The sequence below is a fragment of the Erythrolamprus reginae genome, chromosome Z (assembly GCF_031021105.1).
Source record: "Erythrolamprus reginae isolate rEryReg1 chromosome Z, rEryReg1.hap1, whole genome shotgun sequence".
NCBI lineage: Eukaryota > Metazoa > Chordata > Lepidosauria > Squamata > Dipsadidae > Erythrolamprus > Erythrolamprus reginae.
The window spans coordinates 111,038,392-111,059,521 of NC_091963.1; the positions used below are offsets into that span (position 1 = coordinate 111,038,392).

Genomic DNA, 21,130 nt, shown 5'->3' on the forward strand with positions numbered 1-21,130 from the left:
GAAGTCACCAGCGGTTTGCTGCCTGTTTCACAGAAGCAGCCCGAACCGGGAGGAACTCACCTCTGGATATTCCATAGAAAAGTCTCCATATGCAGACTCTCCTTAATGTACTTTTTTGTACACTCCAACATATTGTGGCTCTGATGACTGAAGCAACTTAACTGTATCTGATTTTTTCCCTGTTGTTTTTCTTCCCCCTCCCATCCATTTCAGCTTCAAAATCAAGAAACAGTGAAGACCATGTTGCGACGGACAGAGACTGAAATCAGTGTGCGGGTGACTGACACCATGCGCAAACAGGAAGATCCCTTACAACGGCAGCGCACTCTGGTTGAAGAGGAACGCCTCCGCTACCTCAACGAGGAAGAACTCATAACTCAACAGCTTAAGTGAGGATCCTGTTAAAATGTTCATGTACAGTATATCCAGAGCAAGGCTATATCAACTTGAAGAACTTGTTTGTCATAATCTATGAGGGCTGGGGGAACTGTCTCTGTATGCTTCTGGTGGGAGTGTCATTTTAAGGTTAAGAATTCTGTGAGTGATATAACTTAATACCATGATGCACAGTTAGATTTAAGATTTGCACTACTGAAACAAGTAAAACGTTCAGTGGTACCTCTACTTACAAACTTAATTCATTCCATGACCAGGTTCTTAAGTAGAAAAGTTTATAGAAGAATTTAATTTAATTTAATTTATTAGATGTGTATGCTTCCCCTCTCCGCAGACTCAGGGCGGCTCACAACAATAATAATAACAATATGACAATGTAACAAATCTAATATTTAAAAAACATCTTAAAAAATCATCATTAAAACCATACAAGACATGCATACCATACATAAAACTACATAACTATGGAAGCCAAGCCAAGAGCGATTCAACCTGGAAATAAGAAGGAACTTTCTGACAGTGAGAGTGATCAACCAGTGGAACGGCATGCCTGTGAAGATTGTGAACACTCCAACACTTTGAGACTTTAAAGAGGAGATTAGACTGCCATTTGTCTAGGGTGGTATAGGGTCTCCTGCTCAAGTAGGAGCTGGACTAGATGACCTACAAGGTCCCTTCCAACTATAGATAGATGATAGATGGATGGATGGATGGATGGATGGATGGATGGATGGATGGATGGATGGATGGATAGATAGATAGATAGATAGATAGATAGATAGATAGATAGATAGTATAAAGGTAGTAGTATAAACATTCATAGCCACAAGTTGTGATTGTGCAAGTGAAGTGCTGCCTACTTTTTTCAAAAGTTTTCAATGCACATAAAAGGATGAAGGCTTTGACTATGTAATTTTGCCCATCATCTTCACTCTCTTGTGTGTTCTATTTCAATTGGATGAGACATCACAAAAAAGTGAATTAAGCAGCCATTTCCTCTTATTTTTCTGTCTCCTCACCTCTTTCTCTCTCACACAGAGACACACTTATACCCTTTCCTTTTACTTCTGCTCCTTCAACATATTTCTGGAAAAGAATCAAATTACTTTTATCAAAAATCTGAACTACTTATTTCAAAAAGCTTTTGAAATTAGGCTGAGGGCTGTCTCAAATTAGGTCAAAGGCCTTGAGTGATTCAAGCATAGTGAAAATAATTCTGGAGGATTCATTCTGCTTACTGGCTTAAGTTCCTCTTTCTCCACATCGATTTTATTATCCATATGAAACTACTGAATTTTTCTGGATGTGAAGTATATTATGACAATTACACAATCTTTCTCATCCCCTTTTTACCTTAGATAAACAATTACTCTACTGCAGAGGAAGTTATGTCACTTCCTCGATTTAATCGTGCTGTTTGGAATTTCTCAGTGTGGTTTTTTAAAATTATTATTATTATTTAATTTTTTAATATTATTTAACCCATAATAAGCTAAATAATCAACATACATACTAAACATTCATACAATTTGGCCATGGTAGTTGTTAATTCATGGCCCCCAGGCCTGCCAGCAAAGCCAGGTCTTTATGGCCTTACGGAAAGACATTAGGGTGGGAGCAGTACAGACCTCGGGGGTGAGTTCATTCCATAGAACTGGGGTGGCAACAGAGAAGGCCCTTCCCCGCAGCCCCGCCAACCTGATTGCTTAGTCAACGGGAACTAGAAGAGGCCAACTCTGTGTGCTCTTATAGGTCTCAGTGAGGTATGCGGCAGGAGACGGCCCCATATATATAGTCTGGCCCTGAGCCATGTAGGGCTATATAGGTAATAACCAACATATTGAATTGTGCCTGGAGACTAATAGGAATCCAGTGCAGCTCGCAGAGCGTAGGTGTTATATGGATGTACCGAAGTACACCCATGACAGTTCGCAATTTGGAGTCTCTGAATACTCTTCAAGGATAGCCCCATGTAGAGCACATTGCAATAATCAAGACAGGAAGTGATGAGGGCCTGAGTGACTGCGTAGAGCCTCTTGGTCCAAACAGGACAGCAACTGGTAAACCAGGCGAACCTGGGCAAAGGTCCCCCTGGCCACAGCCAAAAGGTGATGATCAAGGCTTGGCTGTGGATCCAGGAGGACACCCAAGTTGCGAACCCTATTGGTGGGGGTCAATCTTCTCCTCCCCACCAGAACAATGGACGGACAGATCAAATAGTCCTTAGGAGGAAATGCCCACAGCCACTCGGTCTTGTCTGGGTTGAGCTTGAGCCTGTTGGCCCCCATCCAGACCTTTAGAGCTTCCAAGCCCCGGCATATCACATCCACCACTCCACTGAATTGGCGTATGATGGAGATGCATAACTGGGTATCATCACCCCATGCCATTGGTTGATCTATCCCAGCAGCTTCATGTAGATGTTTAATTCAACAAATACATGTATCTTGGAGACCATGTTATAATGATTCTATGTTACTTCCAAATCTGGGACTTTAACCTTTCAACTTGTATCTTTTTTTTCTTTTTTTTTATGAAACTGAACCTTATTTCGGGGGTGGGGGTCTCCTCTTTTTAAAATTAAAAGACTTTCTAGGCATAACTGAAGATTAATTCAATAGTTATATTTGTCTGCCCATAATTCATTGCATATAAAATTTTCTCTTTTTAAAAATCAACCTGAGACTGATTCAGCCAATTTAAAAGCAGATGAAGTTCTGCATTATTACAGTTCTATTTTGGTACCTTTCTGATTGCTTTCTAAATCCCCAAATAATTCTGTCAAATGAGTAAGATGTACGGTCTCCGGGGATTTTTAAAATGGGTTTATTACTTACTACCTTGATTCCATGTTGTTTGTTGTTTATTTTAGTAAACACAAAGCACTAGCTTGTTCATATATACATGGTTTGTATATTGTATAAAACAAATGCAAAGATATTTAAGCTAATTCATTCTAGTGGACTTGAATTTTTCATCAAACTAACAAACACATTTACATACATATAGCAGATGCTTGGATTGTAATTTGTAACTTTCTGCAAGCAAGTAACTATTTATGCAGTGGTTCAGCGGCTAAGATGCTGAGCTTGTTGATCAGAAAGGTCGGCAGTTTGAAAGTTTGAATCCCTACTACTGCCTAACGGGATGAGTTCTCATTATTTGCCCCAGCTTCTGCCAACCTAACAGTTCGAAAGCATATAAAACTGCAAGTAGAACAATGAGGATCACCTTTGGTGGAAAGGTAACAATGTTCCATGTGCCTTTGGCATTTAATCATGCCGGCCACATGACCACGGAGACACCTTTGGACAGCGTTGGCTCTTTGGCTTTGAAACGGAGATGAGTACCACCCCCTAGTGTCAGGAACAACTAGCACATATGTGCAAGGGAAACCTTTACCTTTTATCAGTGGTGAAATCCATTTTTTTTTACTACCAGTTCTGTGGGCGTGGCTTTGTGTGCATGGCTGGGGAAGGATACTGCAAAATCTCTATTCCCACCCCACTCTGGGGCCAACCCGAGTTAGTGTTTGCCAGTTCTTCAAATTACTCAAAATTTCTACTACCGGTTTTCCAAACTACTCAAAATTTCCACTTCTGGTACTCCAGAACCAATCAGAACCTGCTGGATGTCACCCCTGCCTTTTATGCAAGTTATACCACTAGTTTACCTTGTGGAAAGTGGAAAGGTAGAAGATAGAGGTAGAAGATAAAGTCAGGAAAGAATGAGAAAATAACTTTCTCATTCATAGGCAATATATAGTGCTGTATTGCCTTCTATATTATTTGGAGAGAATGGCAACAGATGTCTTTTCTTTTCCCTTTCTCCCTGACTTCGGTGTATTGTCTTTGTGTGTCTACAGTGACTTGGAAAAATCGGTAGAGAAGATCCAAAAGGATTTGATGCATAATCACAGATTCATTTCCCTACAAGAGCTGGAGGAGAAATCCCTGGTGCTCAAACAGTTGGGAGATACCTTGACAGAACTGAAAGGTGAAATGGGGCTGGGTTTGAGATCAGATAAATATAACAAAATTTGAAGAAGTCTATTCCACGGAGGAGAAACTGTGTGAGATAACATTTGGTATTGTATTTACCAAGTTCAACTCTCCCATAGAACAATCATACAAAGAAATCAGGAAATCAGGAAAGGTCTAGCCCATGTTTATAATTATTCAATTGTAAATGTTTACAATTACCTTGTTCCAAAATATCATTTAAAATGTTTTGAACAAAATAAGGAGAAAGAAAGAATGTGAAAAATTTAATAATGTTTTTATATTTGGTTGGAAATCAAAGAGAGAAAGGATAAAGATCATCTATCTTGTTCTTTAGCTTTGCATGGTCAGTATTATCAAGAGAAATATAATAGTTACGTTCTAGAATATGTCATGCATATCCTAAACCAGTGATGGTGAACCTATGGCATGGATGGCACAGGTGGCACTTGGAGCCGTATCTGCTGGCACACGAGCCAGTGCCTTAGCTCAGCTCCAATGTCCATGTGTGTGCTGGCCAACTGATTTTTGTCTCACACAGAGGCTCTGGTAGGGCATTTTGGGCTTCCAGAGAGTCTCTGGGGAGATGAGGGAGGGCGTTTTACCCTCCCCTGCTCCAGGGAAGCCTTTGGAGCCTGGGAAGGGCAAAACGTGAGCCTATTGGGGCCACCAGAAGTTGGGAAACAGGCCATTTCTGGCTTCCAGACGGCCTCTAGTGAGTGGGGGAAGTTGTTTTTGACCTCCCCAGGCATTGAATTATGGGAGTGGACACTCGCACATGATATAATAGCGTGCATGCATGCTCTTTCAGCACCCAAGGGAAAACAGGTTCGCCATCACTGTCCTAAACTATTTCAATAATATCCTAAATGATTTCAAACAACCTTGTTTGCTGAACATTCCTATATTTTTGATATATCAATATTGATATATCAAGAGAATATATTAAGAAGCAACAAGAGGCAAAAAGTAATTCAAATTTGTTACCTTTACAAGACTCAAGGTAGGCAGAAAAGTAGACACGGGGCTGGACCTTTCCCTTCTAGGAACTATATAATAATATTGCAAAAAGATACAGTCTTTCTTTCAAAACCCATCTCTCAGCATGATGGTTGATTGGAGCCAAGCCCAAGTAGAACTCTCATCAGCTCTATTTTATGGTCTCCAATTACTATCAGAGAAGTACTGTGCTTGCAATTCTGTATATATACATCACAAGGAATAAGACCTACTTTCATTTTTATTGCATTTGTACTGGTTTGATTGCTGTGTGAATGCATAGTACCATGTTTTCCTGAAAATAAGACTCTGTCTTATATTTTTTGGAACACTGAGATAAACACTTGGCCTTATTGCCAGGCACTCAAAAGCCCAATTGGGCTTATTATAAAGGGAAGTCTTATTTAGGGGGAAACAGTGTACGTGCTTACAAGCTTTTCTCTATGTATCTACTACCTGGAGACAATGCTTCGGTACTTCAAGGAATTGAATACCAGTTTCAGTGGTGGGCTCCTACCGGAACGGCTAATTGCACACAGCTCCGTGGCTCTGGCGCACATGTGAGTAAGCAAAAAACCTCACCAAAATGCAGGCGCACATGCGCCCCATGCAAGATTTTGCTACCTGCACAGGTGTAGGAAGCAAAATTGCTCTCTAGCCCGCATTTGCATGCCAGAGCCACAGAGCTGTACACATTTAGCCGTTCCAGTAACACCCCACCACTGATCAGTTTGTAGAGCCAACCCAATAATCCAGATGGTAATATACTTTAATTTCTTTTCTGGTAAATGTCCAAAACATCACTACAATAGGATCAAGAGTGGTATTACAGAAAATCCTAATTTTTTCCAAGAAATGTAAACAGCAGCTATGCCTTTGGTAAATTATCCAAATGTCAGTCTCGTTTCCACCACTTCCAAATACTTCCCTCTCCCCCTTCACGTTTTGAGTTGTAAATGTCAAAAACCAGCTTGACAGCATTTTGTTTTCTAACATTTCTCACTGGGCCTTTTATTGTCAGTTTTGCCAAGTTTTTGACATTTACGTGGATAAATCAAAATAAAAGAAATGTGGTGCAGATATATTTCATGATATACCAAAGAGTTTGTCTTGATACAATATATGCCTAAGTATAGCCTTAGTAGTTTCTGGACCACTTTTTTCTTTAATTCTGTGCTAGGTAGGTGTATTTAGTGTGGTTATCAGCAATCTATATTGCTGACATCTTAAGTGTATTTCTTTTTCCTTTTATATCTTCCATACCTATATCGTACCTGATTATTCTGTAAAACAAAAATACATGGTATTTATCCATCAGCACAACAATCCTTTTTCATGCCCCTCATTCCTCAAAGCACACTAGTGTATATTTGGCTAAAATTGACTACTCACAAGAGATGATAGTTGCTGGGATGGGTGTTTAGACAGAGGGTCAGTGCTGGTTCATCTCTGCCAAGCAACAATTCGGAAAAGCCCCATTTCTCACTCATCCTAAGTTTCACCAGTCTGCCCTCCTGCTTCCCTACTTGGCTCCATGCCCCCCCACATTGCCTTCAGATGAAAACCTTCTTTCAGCCTGCTCTGACTCCCATGTCTCTCGTTTCCTTCTCTGTTCATTCCTGCCATTGCAGCTAATTTCCCCAGCCTGCAGAGCAAAATGCGTGTAGTTCTCCGTGTAGAGGTAGAGGCTGTGAAGTTCCTCAAAGAAGAGCCACATCGCCTGGATGGCTTATTCAAGCGGTGCAAGGCAGTGACTGACACCCTGACAGAAGTCCGCAAGTGAGTTAGCCCTTCCTGAATGAGAAAAAAATTACTGGCATCTGATTGGCTGGGGTCTCAGCATTCCTAATAGATACTATTAAATATCTTGCATGTGTCCTAGCATACAATTTAAGTGTTCTATATCTGTCCCTTGTATCTTGACTGGGGCCAGATATATTTATTTTGCAAATGGAAATATACTGGGTGTCTGTGGCCTAACGTCTGGGATATATATATATTTATTTTTATTTTTATTTATTTATTTTGTCCAATACATAATACACATTGAAGAGATGTAATAATATAAGTAAATGTAATATATGTAATATATGTAATAATATAAGTAAAGAAAAGAATAGAAGATAAGATATAAAAGTATAGGTGAACATATTTGAAAGGAAGAAAAGATAAATGAGATAAGGAGAGACAATTGGACAGGGGACGGAAGGCACACTGGTGCACTTATGCACGCCCCTTACTGACCTCTAAGGAACCTGGAGAGGTCAATCGTGGATAGAAGACTTATTTTAACATTTGCATTTGGACCCCAGGTCCTCTTATCACTGGCTGGGGTTCTCTGCTATCATCATCCCTATTACAATCCACCCATTATTGCTTCTTCCTGGTGGTCCCAGCTTCTCTTGTTCTCACTGATTTCAGAAACTAGTCATTCTGTTAATGCTGCTTTTCATGCATACATGCACGCAGATTCAAAAATACCCCCTCCAGGCAGACAAACTGCAATACATAAGGAAGAACCATTTTAATATATTGCTGTACCTGCAAGCTTCTTTCTGAAGCCCTGCTTTTAACTCTTCTTGCCATTTTCCTGCTAGGCAAGTAGATGAAGGTGTCTGGGATTCCTCCAGTAACCTTCTCAGTCAATCTCCAAAGAAGGTAGAGCTGGAAAGTGACTTCAGCAGAAGCCTGGATTTTGAGCTTCCCACCAGCCCTCCAACGAACCTCCATGACCTAACTTCTTCCACTGACAGCCTGGGCACAATCAGCTTTGGACAAAGCCAAGGGCAGAGCCACGTATCCAAAAGTAGCAATCCATCCCGGGGCTCAGAGATGATTGGAGCCAAGCCCCAAACAGGACCTGAGACTCCCAGCAAAAAAAGTATGGACAGATCAGTGTCTGTGGAGGTGAGTTCAATTTATATACTTTCACTATAAAATGAGAGAGAGAGTGAGAGAGAGAAGAATGTTCCTGAATTTGCATTGTTGTTGAGTATACTGATACAAGATCTAATCTAGATTTCCAAAACCACCCCAAATATTTGGAAGTATAAAGAAAAGAATAATACATTGAAATCATGGAAAGCACCAGTTGAGAAAAGGTTTTTCAGCAGCAAATGGTTTACAACCACTGGCAAGATTTTCACATTCCTCCACTTTCTCTTTCTTCCATGTAGATTTTTACCAATGTAAGACAAATATAGCTTCCATTTATAATCCTCTATTTTTCATTCATCTTTCCATCTAAAACCACAATATTAAGAAATGGAAAAAATTATACATTAAATTCACAAAATTGGGACACATGATATATAAGGTAATGCATTTTATATGTATATATGTACTATATACATGTGTGCCTGTAGCTTGATGGACCTCAATGACTCAGTTCAAAAAATCTTTGTAAAAAAATTATTTTTCCTAGAGGTTGAATCAAATAGCACTTTTTGCAGACAATTCACCCACATCAGCTTCACAGGAATTATAAAGGGATTTTTTTCAGAATAAACTTCATATACAATTAATAATAATGCAGGAATACATCTCTCTGTAGACATCACAATACTCAGGTCTATTTCAATCTGTTCTTATCATGATTGAAATGTGTCTGCTCATCATTGGTCCACAAGGAAAACTGCTAGATCGGGGTAACAAAGGACTTGTAGTCACTGTAGTCACTAGTTAAGTCTTTATTTAAAGGCTAGATGTAGTGTGTTCAAAAGGCCAAGGGAAGCCACTTTTTTTTTGTTAAAAAAATAGTTTATTTATTAAATTAATAAAAAAGGGAGGGGAGTATAAACAGGAAGAGAAAAAGGATAAGGGGAAAGGATACAAAATCAAGTGATTTAGGACAATGGTAGTAATATACATAGTAATACATAAAAAATTTATATCAATAGTATATTTCTCAAAGTTTGTAAGTAAAAGATATCCTTATTGTTACCATTTATAGCTTATATTATATTTGTAATTCATACATTTAATTTCCAATTTCTAATACGTATATATATATATATATATTGGTTAGTAAAAAGTGATTTATGAAGAGGGAAAATGAGTAAAGAATAGTTGAGGAGATTTGAAGTTTATTTAAATAAATTGAATAGGTAATGAAGTTTAAAGGGCTCGCTTGGAGGCAGACAGCTCTGACAGCCATTTGAATCTGCTGGTCACGGTTTAGCCACAGTGACCAGCATGCAAATTTGGATGATGTACTCATGTACACAATAAAAACAATGACAGGACTTCCTATATAAATATATAGTAAAACACACCCATTTTGTACAAACTCAATGATTTCCATCCCTCCTCCTTAAATAATCTTCTTGAGCAGGATGTTTGGAATGTACAATGTACATAACCAGTTGGGTTTGGCAATATATAAACAAACTGTCAATGTATGTTTAAATGAATTATATCACTATAGCCTCAAGAGCTAGTGTTGCATTTAGCCATAAGACGGATCCAGAAGCCTCTCCCCCTCTCCCTCTCGCTGTCTGATTATTCTCTGCTATTACTGTTACGTTCTCTGTGAGTGTTTTGTGCTAATCACTGGTTTATATATTTGTAAGCTGAATAAGAAAAATATAGTATTATATATGTATTGACTGATTTAACTGTTTATGAGTAGGATTGTTCTTGACTAAGATATTTGCGAAAGTAAATAATATTTATACACTTAATGTATCTGGTTTGTCTTACTGAACCATTACTCACATCTCTGGGATACCAGCTAGATATCTGCTAGGCCTCCATGTTTCCTTTGTACATCCTTGGTAACTCAAGGGTCACTCTTGAGTTATAGTTATCTTGATATATTAATAGAATATATAAGCAGAGAGAGGAGAGTGTCTTAACTGTTTCTGGAACTATCATTTTTCCAGCCCAATTGATGTATATGCCAGCAATTTTCCTGAAATTTTCCAATGAAACAATGACTTTAATTCCCTACTTTATTATAGCGCTTCCCAATCATCAGTTTGGTTCATAAATAAGCTACTTCTGTTCTTAGTACCCAAGATAATGTTTCATTCCAATCAAATTGACAGTTTTTCTCTCCCAACTGCAAACACTCTCTTATATTGTTCCTTGGCAAGAAAGGAAGTGTGCAAAAATAATCCAATCCAGCCAATCACTATTTAACAAATTTACTATCACAAGCACAGCATAATGTAAGTTGGGCTGTGAGACAAAGCAACCATATCAGTAAATAGATTGACCTTGATAACTGCTGAATAGTAAGGATTGAAAGAAGATTTTTTTCTTTTCTCCATCACTTTGTTATAAAAAAACAACAACAGAATTATTTATCCATTCTCCTATTTTTTTCCAACCACAAAGAGACTCAGCACTTGTTGGATTTGTCTATAGAATACACAACATAATAGATCCCAACTGAACAGTATTGTAGAGAAGCCACATTATAGTTAACCCAAACCTATTTTATAGGCTGCAGAACGAGACTGGGAGGAAAAACGTGCAGCCTTGACCCAATACAGTGCTAAAGATATTAACCGCCTTCTGGAAGAGACCCAAGCTGAGCTGATGAAAGCCATCCCTGATTTGGAGTTTGCGGCCAAGCACAAGCAGTCTTCCAGCTGTGGTGGCAGTGGAAGTGTTGCCTCCACCCCAGAGCACAAGCCTATCAAACCCCAGCATGCACAAAAGACCACAGCCAAAATGGACCCCAATGGTCGCCGGGGATCAGGTAAGATAGACACAAAATTGGGTACAGCTTGTAAGGAGAGGACTAAGCAGGATTGCAACATATTGAGTAGAGGGTTTGACCTGTTGCTTCCTGGACTGCCATCATAATGAAAATCCCTCCAGTGGAAGCATATTTTCTAGAGGAGAGAAATAGCTCATGCCCCCAGCTTCCTTCATCCATATATCTATCCCTGACAAACAATATGTTATTTAAAATGGAAACTGAGTCACAACTGAAAGAGATTAAGAGGCAGACGGTGGGAAATTACAAGAAATGCACAAGCCTTTTGGCTAATTCTTGGCAATAGTCAAGGGACAATATGGTGGATTTGATGTAGGGACAACTGTAGAAAATTTAATTAAGGTTTATGCAGTAACCACACATTTACAAACATAGGTCAGCATGTTTGAAGGCCTACCTTATAATACCTATAGAAAAATTTGGATAGTCTTTTGAGAAAGAGTTTATCTTCAACCAGTATTTTATTTATCAGCAACAGGAAAGCATGTTGCAGATATAATTATGAAGAAAGTGTACCCTCAGCTGATTTGTTTCATGTTATAATATTGTTATAACACTGACAGCCTCATGTAATTCATCAGAAAAGGAATCCATGTAGTTGGGTTAATTAATTGGGATCTGGGAAAATGATTTATTTTAATTTGTTACAGATAGAGATTAAATATTCCTATCTCCTTAAAACCTAAGGGGTTTTCTTTCCCCTTAAGTTTTCCACCAGCTACTCCTTAAAACCTAAGGGGTAGCTGGTGGAAAACTTAAGGGGAAAGAAAATATATCCTTTTTCTGTTTTTTCTAAATGTTCCAAATTGCCACTTTCAACATTTCTCCCCTTAGTTTTAAGTTGGTCCTTTAAAAAATGGTCTATTAACCAGGGTATGTATTCATGCTAATAATATTATCATTGTAGATGAGTTGATGGTGCCCAGATATCGTACAGAAAAGCCCTCCAAATCTCCCCCTCCTCCCCCACCCCGGCGAAGCTTCCCATCATCTCATGGGCTTACAACCACGCGCACAGGAGAGGTGATCATCACCAGCAAAAAAGAATCCAGTTTTATGAAGGTACACAGACCTTTTCCCCAGTGAAGAAACATAGACCAGTAAAACCAAAAAGGATCTAGTGGTTTAGCTTTGTTCTTGTCTTTTCATTTACACTTTTTCCTTTCTTGCTTTCATGATATCAGAAAGCTGAATCAGAAGAGCTGGAAACCCAAAAGCCTCAAGTAAAACTGAGAAGAACCGTGTCTGAGGTTGCCAGGCCTGCTTCAACACCCCCCATCATTGCTTCTGCCATCAAAGATGATGATGATGAGGATAGGATCATTGCAGAACTTGAGGTAGGATGGGGAAAGGGCGTTAGACTAAAAGTAAGGTATGAGTTTCTAGAGTTTTGCAAAGAAACCATTTTAACTGACAACAAATTCAGAGAAAAATCTCACCAGATCGGAAATTTGCAAAGGAGAGATTCATTATGTAGATAACTTCATGACTTAATCTCAGCAAATATATATTCTTCACCTGAATATAGTCTTGATTGCTAGAGATTGTTCTCCTGGAAGCTCAAAGTATTCTCTATTGAGCAATAATCTGGTTATTATTTTATTATTTATTTAAGTTGCTATTATAGCAATCTTTCATAAGGGTTTATTGAATCTGCCTATATTTATGTCACTAGGCAATATGAACTGGACAATAAGAACCAGGTCACTACATGTGGCATGCTCGTATGTGATCTGGTTTGCACATTATATTAATGCAAATTCTTTGCAACTGCAGTTTATGGATTTGGAATGCAGACGCAGAAGAGGAAGGAGAATTTATCTTTTTTCCATGTGGGTTTTATTTTAATATTCCAAATTGCCCCCTACAGTATTTCTCTCCTGCAGTTTCAAGTATTTATTTACTCTTACAACTGCATTTTTAAGATTATTATCTGATATGTCAACTATGTTTTATTAATACATTTATTAATTTAGATTTATTAATCACAGACCCTCATGAACACATTGCTAGTGCTGGTCTAAGACTGTAATAAACTAACTGACTGATACATTTTGACATTGACGTAGGTTGTGAAATTTTACCTGTTGTATCATTATACATTAAGACAGACTTTCTCAGCCCGGTGCCTTAAAGCAGAGGTCTCTAACCTTTCCAACATGGTGCCCCAATCTGGCACAGCTCCATTTATGTGAGAGGTCAGGCATGGAACTTTGTGTACAAGTGAAGAGTGCTCACTGCTCACACGGGTGAATGCACACACTTGCCCTCCTCCCGGGCGAGTGGACTTTCACATGCATGCATTTGCCCTCACCTTATGCAAATGGAACTTCACATCCATGTGCTTGCCTATTTCTCCCATGGTCCAGGTTAGAACAGACCGCAGACTGGTAGTGGACCATAGTCCAGGGGCTGGAGACCGTATGTTAAGATATGTTGCACTTCAACTTCTCAATGTCCAGTGACTGTATAGAATTGGTGAATATAAGACTGGATTTCCAACACATATGAAGGACATCAAGTTAGTAAAGGCTTCAGTAAAAGGTCCATACTGATCAAGCAATGTATACCTTACTGATTTTTCTATAGTGTACCTAAAGTCACTTTGTATACTAATAGTTTAGTATCCTGCGGTATAATTATACCGAGGATAATCACTGATATTTTCAATAATATCTCTGCTGTTGAAAATTCAGTTTTATATGCCATAAGTCCTCTGAACTAACTTGAGAATGTCTCCCAAGAAGCATTGTGTTCATTTTTGTATATTTTTATATACAAACATTTATAAAAGATTTTATAGAGCTCAGATTTATATATATACTACAGTATTACACCAAGCAAACAAAATTGCACACATGCAACTATCATATAGTTATTTTAAGATAAATTTTAAAAGGTTATGAGAATGTCTGGAAAATATACCATATACAAAAGAATTTTTAAAACATTATTAAATTATTGAAAGTATTTTACCTTCCTACATTGCCTAAAAAGATTGATCCAGATGTTGATAACATCACATATAATCAGAAATCCATCACTGCAGATTAGATAGATAGATAGATAGATAGACAGACAGACAGACAGACAGACAGACAGACAGACAGACAGACAGACAGACAGACAGACAGACAGACAGACAGAGATAGGCAGGCAGGCAGGCAGGCCAGCAGACACACACACACATACACACACACATTTTTTTAAAGATATATCTCAATAGTTTACTGAATTTTCAGAAGTGATATTAGTTACAATATTAATATAGTTCTATTTCAGAAGCACAAAGCTTATTGGAATCATATTTGGCAAATCCATTGATCTAATATTCAGTGGATGTGTATGGTAGTTTAGTGGTTGGTTAACTTCTTTTTCTAGGACTTTAACTAACTGTTACTTCTTTTTTTATAAAAATATATACAAAAATACTCATTTGAACAAATACTTCTCCAGGGTCCACTATAATTATATAACTAAACCCAGTGAAATAAATTCTACAGTATCTACTGTGTCATCTGTTTACCACCCAGTAGTGACGCCTGTATTTATGTCACCAGGCAATAAGAACTGGACAATTTAACAGATACGTGTAACTTATTATCAGATAATGCTGTTCACCTTATTTAAAAACTATGTATCTGTCATAGTTTTTAATTTAGCAAAGAATGAGATATCAGGAAGTAATCTACCTGCTACCTTCACCCTCAGCCCTATCCTGCAAAAAAGGCACAACCACTTCCTGCACCACGAAGGAAAAATAATGTAATTATGCTTGGAAAAAGTTTTGAAAAATCAAATATGTATTTGTTTATGTTGACAAAAGTGGTCCTGCAGGTTACAAATCCACTAATGGAATCTGGGTAGACTGTAGGGGATAGTGCAGGGCAGTTTAATTATAAGAATTATAAAACCCAAGATTTCTTAGATTCAATATTTTTTTCCAAGTATACGATTGATTGACTTGAAATTCAATACTGAACATGGAGATAATGTAGTTTAATACAGATCAGTTTGAATTAAATCTTGGTCTACAAACAGTATGCAAAGAAATAGTACAATTTTGTGGGCAACTGAATAATAGAAAGTATTCTGCTTAGATGATTCTGAATATTATCTTTTAAATTTAGTAATTTTAAAATATGAGCTAATTTGCATATCAAGAAGAGGTACAGACCTGGAATTGAGGCCATTCTAACATTTCATGTTTGGAGGTGAAAACACATGCAAACCTTCTGTGTCTAATTTATTAGCTATATATGACCATTAGCAGTATCTGTGCTTTTGGCCTCACTATGATGCATCATTTACATGATATTTTGCAGAATAATGACAAAATTCAGGCTTCTATGGCACAAAATCTGACAATAAAAAATAAGGATAAAGATGAAAGCAAGGATAAATCAGGGAAATTTACCTTCAGTTCAGTTCTGCTTGAATATGTGAAATTTAAGTAAAACCAAAAATAAGAAATTGTGTCAAATCTTATAATATTTTTAAGTGTTAGAAATATTCATTTTAGGTAGATTTTAAGTGGGGCATAGTAGAGATGAATAAGTGGAATATTTCTACTGGTATGTACAAAAATAGTGCATTTTCTGAATATGGGATCAGACAAAGGAATACATTTATCTCTGTTTCTTGTCTGATTTAATTTTATTTGTAGCAATACTGTTTAATAACAACAACAACAACAACAACAACAATAATAATAATAATAATAATAATAATAATAATAATAATAAATCTTGTTTCCATACTGGTGCTCTGCACACACATTGCAACCTTTCCCATACACGCACACATCCTTTCATGCAATTTTGCTTCCGCACATACAAAAAAGACCAAATGAATAACAGAATGAAGGCATAGAAAGACAAAGCACTACATGGCTAGTACATTTTTAAAATAGCAGAGAAAGCAGACTATAAAATCATATTCTTATTATATTGCAGATCCATTAATATTAATGACTTTTGAAAGAGTTTAGAATTAAAGAACATTTTATTGGCTATAAATAAGAAATATAGAATTGCCAAAAATATAGATTTGTTAGGAGCTAAAAGTGGCCTGAAATAAACTTTTTGCCATGTCTGCTCAAACATTATTTTAAAATCAATATTTAAAAGTTAAGCTAAAACCACTGATCTTAACCGAGGAGGATTTCAGCTACAGATTGGAGAAACAAGTTGTTATTCACCAATTTCCATAACATTAAAAAGATATGTGGTATTATTTATTGTTGTATTTCCTTTCTAAAGGTCATGCATAAACATGCTTTAAATTCAGGCAAAAGTTCTCATAACTTCATTATATATCATGCAAGCTCTTTATATACTTTAAATAGTTACATTGAAATAGATGAAATAGGCCATATAACCAAGCCTTATGGCTGGATTATTGGTTCTCAGGTTTGGAGTTCTTCTCTTCTTCAAACTCTATTTTAGGTTTAATTTGATAAGTGTTCTTCCTTGAACAGAATTAGCAATCCACATTATTTTGCTTTCTGTATGTAAAAAACAACCACCTTCCGTGTTCTGACTTCCTCAGGTATTTCAGAGAAGCTCTTCATTTATTCCTAAATTTCGTTGCGACCAACCTGTGCCAGCCACAGACATGTGGCCCAATGGGGCCACCATAACCACCAAAGGATGGAAGGTAACAGCTGTTGTTCAGATGGATTACAACTCCTTTCTTCTTTCCTTCTGACTGGTTACCCACTCTCTAACAAGGGTACAATTCTTGTCTACAGCCTTTATTAATTCAGCTTCTTTCTGTACATTAATCGACTAATGGCCTTCATGCTATCTCATCATTCTACTGACACAAAGTAGTATGAATTATGTTGATACAAAATTGAAAACTGACAGGGTACTAAACATATTGAACTGTTTTACAGGAGTATAAAAACTAATTGGGGAACTGGACACGAGTACAATTTGCCATATTTGCTTCTTATTACTGAACTATATCTCACTCTTTTGTACTGAATTATGCTTTCTTTGCTCTTGTAAATAAGAAAGATACTCTGATCAAAGTCACACCATTGTAGTAAGCTTGGATACTAAATCCCACACTTGATAGTGCATTAATTCTGAATTTGGAGTTGCTCCAATTCAACTATTGTCATGTTAGTTATGAGTTAACAACTTATTTCATCATCTTTGGAAATAAAATTATTATTATAGTTTAAAAACAGTGAGCCACTTTATTGAATATATATATATAAAATAAGTGATTACTATTCATATGCATCAGTCTTGAAACTGTTAGGTTTAAGAAATGCTATTGCTGCCTCTTGCCTAACTTCCAAATACATACTGAGATACTACTGATAAAATGATATTGAGGTAAATTGGACAATGGGCTTCATTGGTGTTCAGGGTACTTTCATTTGGGTTTGTTATTATCTTCTCCAGATCCCACAGATTATGGCCATGATAGATTGTATCTCTCACCTGTTATATGTATGAGTTACCTATTCCATAGTGGTTTTTTGCAGGGGGGGGGGGGAGTGTTTAGGTCAAGCTGAGCCTAGATTGTATACACCGATAAGTGCAAGGTAAACAACTGACAGTTCAGTGAACTCCGTGGGAACTAAAGATTGCAGAAAAGAATAAAGATCATTCACAGTGTACATATATACATCACAAAGTGTGTAATTTGTTATTATCTATTTTTCAGCCACAGAAGGTCTGTTAAGGATCTTGCTTTATTTGTTTGCTAATCTTGGGTTAATAAATGTTGAACTTGCTATCTTCCACTGATGTTAATGGAAGTCTTCAACTATAGCAATGTGAATGATGATTAAGGTCTAAAGGGGAATAGAAAAAGCTAAACATTCTTCTGGCATGTAATTTCATTTCTGAGTCCCACTCCCTCTCCTCCCTCTCCCATGCAATTTTAAAATTTGCAATAAACATGTGAAGTTTTTCAGCCTTAACATTGGATGTGAAAATCAGTATTAAAATAACCAAAGAAAAAAGGAGCAATGCCTGACAAGATGATTGCCTCATTGTATTGCATTTTGGAATAAGTTGTCATAAAAGAGGGAAAGGTTTGATTATGGAAGGATTTTAAAATAGGGAACAGAAAGCCTTTACAGAAGAATTTAATTCCAGGATTCATTGTAAATCTTACAATGAAAGGAAAACCTGGAAAAGTATCCCAATTAAATGTGTCTTCTCTCTGATGCTTATCCTAGAAAACCTGGAATGAATATATTGAAAATAGAGATAGCTCATTTATCCTTCTTTCCTGGTATCAGTTTCTTATTTCTCCCATTGAGAAACATTAATATGAATAAATGAAATATGATAAATTAGAACCTGTTTCATGTGGATAGTTGGGTATTATAATATGCAAATGCAATTCCAAAATGAAAATCCTTTATTTATAACTCTTTCCTTGCAGCATATATCTAAATACAAGATTGATTAATACAAATCTTATTTGATTACTACAAAATAAAAGATTTGTTTAATGAGCCATTACAATAACATTACCTTTAGTGCCAAATTGTTTCCAATGATTCATAATTGCTGTAATACTTGGTTTTTGAATTCTGTCATTTCAGTTTTCAAAATAGAATTATAATTAGCAAGTGTCCTGCCAAATCTACATGTCTCTGACCTGACTGAACTAACATTGTTTTAATTCTGATAGCCTCCACTCACCTTACTAATTTTCTTCCTTTGCTTTTTTTTAAAACATTCTAAATACTCATTCTAAAGACTGCATGGTTCTTTGTCGTTTTCCTATAATTCTATAGCAAATATCAAGGATGATGAATCTCCAGGCCAAATGCTGAATCTGGAATATTAGTTGCCTCCATCTGGTCTTCAGGGCTCAAGAATAATTCTTTCCCTGAAGCACTGAAGAACTATCACTAATATCACAGATGTTGTTACCACGTTGAAGCAGTTCTTTGTTAGGGCTTTTGCTATCTCAACTCTTTCGCAAAAAAAGGTCCAGAAAGTTATTGAAGCCAATTCTCATAACCTGGTGGGCATACAAGCAATGGTTTTGAAATACTCAGGACATCTTAAAGTGGCTTATTAATATTAAATTTTGTTTTGGGAAAATTATCCTTTTCCTATCTAGGGCAATTAATCTAAATTCCAAAGGCATAAACTAGATTAAATGAAATGTATATACATATCAGAGGTGGGTTCCTTCCATTTCAGACTGGTTTGCCCGAACCGGTAGCAACCTGTTGGTGAAATCATGATGACATTACGAAACCAGTTTGGTCAGTGCTGCCATCTTTTAAAAAATATATATATATTTTCTTTAATTTTTCTACTGAGCATGTGCAGTAGCCAGCACTGCATATACAATAACCATCTTGTTTTTGACTTAAAAAAATATTTTTTGATTTTTTTGGCACTGTGTACATGCACTCCCAAGCAGCGCGCCTACGCAGTCTGGGAAAAAGTGAACTGGCAGCGAGGTAAGTTAGAACCCACCGCTGATACATATCTATTTAAATTTTCAAACCCATAAATTTATAGGGTGCCATATAAATTTAATAACTTCATATAAGTAATTCACTATAGAATTTAGTATAATCACACTGAAGTTTTCATGAAATAGAATTCGTTTCTTATATAGTAGATGTCTTCAGCTTCTGAGCATTCTTAAGATATCTTGGTTTTGAGAATGAAAAGTCTTCTTCTCGCAGGTGAGCCTAACTTTGCATCTCTTCCTTGTATAGTTTTTGTTAGGAAGAAAAATATATGTCTTCATTTTACAAGCAAGGGAAAGTCCAGGGAAACAATTCAAACCTTTCATGTGCCATAAATACATTATTTATTGCATCACCTGTTAATTAAATTACCGGTAGTCATTTCAATTTACAGTTAGAGATTTGCCGGTGGATAGTAAAATATAAATTTAAATAGGGAGAAATTACAAGTGAGAAAATTGTCTAACTCCAACCCCAAACAAAAATATAGTATTGAAATTGGAGTTATAATTGTACACTCAAAGAAGAGTGTTTATTTTCTGCTTCTGGATTTTCGTCACAAATGAATAGAGATTAGGATCAATTAAAAAAATATTGTAGAACAATCTAAAGAACTAAATGAGAAAGTCCCTATCTATGCTCAGTTTTATAGTAAGGAAAAGAGTATGTCTACATCATTTTTGGATTCTTCTATTATTATGCTCTTACATGCCTTACATTTGCTCATGTAAAGGTGAGGGGAAAGTATTTGGCTTTAACACAATGGATATTGAAAATTCCAAGTCCTTAAAGGATGGCACACTGAAATGCTCTTTTGCCCTTTTCATGGAAGGCTGACAGAAGAGAAGATCCTTTGCTCTAATTTTTGTTGACTCCTTCTTTTGTTGGAAGGATGAGGATGTGGAGAAAGCAATCTAACCTTCTAGCTGTATTTTCTATTAATAGGCTAGTTTACTAGCAGTCCTCATACAGGTAGGACAAACTTCAGTGTCCCAAGTGACCATGCTCCACAATTCAAGTAAGCCTGCAAATTGTAAAGCAGGACGATAAAGCCCAAGAAAATGCTGCAATTCAAGAAATAAGAACTACAATAAAGTCTTTTCTCACTTGCGCTAAACTGAAGCACAAACATACCCTAGCAATTTTCCTCCAGCTTTTTGTTTATCAGGTAAGTCTTCTTTGTTCTCAATTTTAAGAAATTTCATTCCTGAAAGTTCCTAAAAATCTCTCCCCTTGGGCCTATTTTTATGGAAAAAGGCCTTAGAAAAGAAGGCATTTTGAACCTAGCTTAACCTTGGAGAAATTAAAATTTCTCTTTGATTCTCCGCACTGATATTTGTTTATGTAGGTGTTCTAATGTCTATTATTAAATTCCCTGTTAATTATGAGAGAAAGAACACCATCTAAGAAAAGCCTCCATCTTTGGATAATACACACACACACGAATAGTCAGAATAGACTTCTGAATAGATTTGCACGTAGTTGTACTGGAATTAAAGAGTAGCTTATAACAGTATTATAATTAAGTAATACTTATTA

At 36.7% G+C, this 21,130-nt stretch overlaps 1 protein-coding gene across 4 annotated transcripts in view; it reads left to right on the forward strand.

Annotated features, from left to right (window-relative positions):
• Positions 1-21,130, forward strand: part of SRCIN1 (SRC kinase signaling inhibitor 1) — a 147,694-nt gene that overhangs the window by 100,885 nt on the left and 25,679 nt on the right. For all 4 annotated transcript variants that reach the window (XM_070727664.1, XM_070727663.1, XM_070727665.1 and 1 more), the window contains exons 9-16: positions 214-389; positions 4,262-4,392; positions 7,028-7,175; positions 7,994-8,303; positions 10,845-11,103; positions 12,032-12,186; positions 12,309-12,461; positions 16,675-16,782. In XM_070727664.1, coding sequence (XP_070583765.1) covers positions 214-389; positions 4,262-4,392; positions 7,028-7,175; positions 7,994-8,303; positions 10,845-11,103; positions 12,032-12,186; positions 12,309-12,461; positions 16,675-16,782 — 1,440 coding nt within the window. The remainder of the gene's footprint in view (positions 1-213; positions 390-4,261; positions 4,393-7,027; positions 7,176-7,993; positions 8,304-10,844; positions 11,104-12,031; positions 12,187-12,308; positions 12,462-16,674; positions 16,783-21,130) is intronic.